This window comes from Beta vulgaris, chromosome 7, assembly GCF_026745355.1.
Source record: "Beta vulgaris subsp. vulgaris cultivar EL10 chromosome 7, EL10.2, whole genome shotgun sequence".
Taxonomy (NCBI): Eukaryota; Viridiplantae; Streptophyta; class Magnoliopsida; order Caryophyllales; family Amaranthaceae; genus Beta; species Beta vulgaris.
The window spans coordinates 27095498-27098986 of record NC_079208.1 but is presented as its reverse complement, the minus strand read 5'-3'; the positions used below and the strand labels follow the sequence as shown (position 1 = coordinate 27098986).

Here is a 3489-nt window from a genome sequence, read left to right as displayed (position 1 = left end):
GAATTGACTAAAGGGTGTAACAGAAGTCATATGTCTCTTATATGTGTCATCAATGTGGGCATAAGGAAAGCTTATGATTATGTGGACTGGTGCTTCCTGGAGTATTGATGAAGGGGCTGGGGTTTTCTATTCAGTATATTAAATGGGTTATGGCTTGTGTTCATTCAGTTTCATACTATATTCTTTTAAATGGAGTTCCTACCTTGCCTTTCCCAGCTGATAAAGGATTGAGACAGGGTGACCCCTTTCCTCTTTGCAATCAGTATGGAATACCTCAGTAGGTGCCTTGAGAGTATGAATTGTCAACCTGGTTTCAACTATCACCCTAAATGCAAGAGAATCAAGCTGACTGAACTTATGTTTGTAGATGACTTGCTTATATTTGTGAGAGCTGATCACACTTTAGTGGGGAAAATGATGGAAGCCTTTAGGAAATTTTCTAAGGCTTCATGGTTGAAGCCAAATAATGACAAGAGTTGCATATACTTTTCTGGCATTAATTATGAGGAACTACTCAAATATCTAACAATATCCAAATGTCTATTGGTTCCTTACCTTTTAAGTATCTTGGGGTACCTCTTGCTACAAAAAAACTTAGCTTCTCTCAATGTAAGCCTCTAGTGGACAAAATCACAGCAAGGGCTCAAGGGTGGATGTCCCACTTCTTCCTCTCTTATGCTGACAGATTACAGCTTGTCAAAACTATCCTTGAGAGTATGCAAAGGCTCAAATCTTCCCACTTCCTAAAAAGCTAATTAAGGTTGTGGAGACTATATGTAGAAGATTCTTATGGATTGGAGCTGCAGAGTCTTTAAGGAAGGCTCCAGTGGCTTTATCTTTCATTCAACTGCCTAAAACAATTGGGGGATTGAATGTGGTAAATATGGTTAATTGGAACAAAGCAGCTATGTTAAAGTTATTATGGGTCATTGCTTTCAAACAGGATAAGCTTTGGGTGAGGTGGATCAATGCTTACTATATCAAGAGAAGTAATATTCTAGATGTTGCTATTATAAGCAACATTGCTTGGGTGTTGAGGAAGATTGTTGCTTCTAGAGATCTATTGATAAGAGTGGGAGGATGGAGTGTAATTAGCTCCCCTCTTACCTTCACCATTAAGAAGACTTCAAAGCTTCAAGGTGATAATGAGAGGGTTGAATGAAGAAGACTGGTGTGTAATAAAAAAGCCACTCCAAAGAGCATTTTCATTTTATGGCTCAGCTTGCTAAATAGGCTTGCAACTGCATCAAGATTGGACCAATGGGATCTGAACGTTAGCCTCTTTCTAGGGTGTGTGGTCAGGAGCTTGAAACCATTCATCATCTCTTTTTCAGCTGTGGTTATAGCAATGAAGTATGGAAGAAGGTGCTGGGGTATATCAACTGTCAACCTCAGACTGATGCAAAAGAGGAGCTTAGAATTGCTATGAAAAAAGCTAGAAGTAAAAAAAGCAAGGATAAGCTGTTTGTGATACTTTACATTGAGAGTCTGTATTCACTTCGGATACAAAGGAATAGTATGGTCTTTAATCATTCAATTATAAATCCTAACAATATTGCTAAGGATATCATTTTTAGAGTGTCTTGTAGATGTAGTAATCAAGAAAGGGTTAAGAAGGTTCTGTATTTGATTTTTTTGGTTATTAATAAATACTTTGAATTGCCAAAAAAAAAAAAGACATGTTTGGTGATTACCTAAAACCATATATATGATCTGGAGTTAATTTGTGTTTTTTAGTACAAAGAGGGACAATGAGGGCCCAATATTCAAGTCAATAGGGTTCGGTGAAGTATTGGGCCCAATGGATCCAGTGGAATGATTGTTCAATCCCCATTGGATTCCTTTAATGATTAATGGGAATGGATTGTGATTGGGACAACATCCTCCACTTAGTAGGTTTGGTAATGCCCAAAACCATGTTAGGTGATTACCTAAAGTCATATATATGATCTGGAGTTAATTTGTGCTTTTTAGTACAAAGAGGGACAATGGGGTCCAAAATTCAAGTCAATAGGGTTTAGTGAAGTATTAGGCCTAAAAAACCCAACCCGTGGAAACCCCGAACCTCAACTCGTCTCTCTCTAGGTCACCGCATCTTCTCTGGCTTTCAAACCCCTTGTCGGTGCGCCGACCAGAGCCATCGCACCACTACAACTGACGTCGCGTCGCAACACCCAACTCCTCTGTTTGTTTCGTTCTACTCTATTGGATCTCCCTTCTCTAGTTCGTCAGGCTTTGCTGATCGTGGATCGACGAGCACCGTCTTCTCTTGCCGCGCGTTGCTGCCCTGGTTGTCGGAGTTGTTGTCGCAAATTGTCGTTGCTCTCCTCTCTCTTCTTCTCGCGGTTGCTGCTTATGTTGATGTCGTGCATCGCCCCTGCTGGTGCTTTTCGCGCCACCTCGAGGTGGCCATGATGGTGCCCTTTTTTTCTGCTTCCTTCTTGTGTTGATTCCTCGTTGGTACTACCCTTTTGAACCTATCTTTTAGTTGGATTTATTTCCATTTTAAGTTTCAAATATTATTAAGAACTTGACTATAAATTATTTGTTTAATTGAAAGGAGTTGGGTTGATTAATTATATGGGTGTGATTATGATGATGTTGAGTTTATCGTTGCTTGTCAATTGATGATCCAAATATAATGATGTTGTGGTTATGTGATGGAGAAGGTGTTGTTAAATGTGTGTTAATTGTTTATCGAGAACCCAAATTGAAATAGTTTTTAAGATAAGCGATGATCACGTGTGTGGTTTTGATTGATTTGAAGAGTAGTTCTAATCAAAAGTTACGGGAGTTATCATATTGTCAAAGTCTTTGTTATGTTAATAAGTGGATTGCCTTGGTATGTTTGTGACATTGTTTTAACTATAACCTAATAATTCTTCTAAAATAATTAGTATAATTCTAAGATGATGTTTAATTGGTTTAGCGTATTTTAATTGGAATCTGAGTAAAAGTTCTTTAATTAACATTGTTCAACTTAAGAGATTTCATTTAATTTGTTCTAATTAAAGGATGTCAGTATTGATTATATTTAATTAATGAGGGTTTTATATGTAGTATTGTGAAAGAACTATCACTAATTTCGTTGTTATTGTGGTTCAAGTAGTTGGAGTTCATTTATGAAATTAAGAAACAGATTAGTTAGTATATGATGCGGAAATGCCTTAGTTTATGTCATGATCAGTTTAGACTCTTAAGAATGAATTATTACAAGTTTCTGGTCAAAGTATTCTTACACAAGGGTTAACAAAGTAATAAGGTATTAGTAGTAGCCTAATTAAAGAGGTTGTATATGTATATTTAATTGATGTTACAAACCAAAAGATCATCAGAATCTAGTCCTGGAGTATGAAGGGGTTCAACTAAATGTTGATTATTATGAGTAATAGTAACCTCGAATCATCGAATAAGGATATATTATGAACGACATAAATAAAGCTTAAAGTTGCATACATTTAATAAACTTCGGATTACCAAGTTAAAGCT

General features: G+C 36.9%; 1 protein-coding gene across 1 annotated transcript; it reads left to right on the top strand.

Annotated features, from left to right (window-relative positions):
* Positions 1–264: 264 nt before the first annotated feature.
* On the top strand, positions 265–1162 carry LOC104899130 (uncharacterized). Its single transcript, XM_010686266.1, has 2 exons — positions 265–609; positions 725–1162. The coding sequence occupies exons 1-2, from the start codon at positions 265–267 to the stop codon at positions 1160–1162; spliced, it is 783 nt and encodes a 260-aa protein (XP_010684568.1).
* Positions 1163–3489: the final 2327 nt, after the last annotated feature.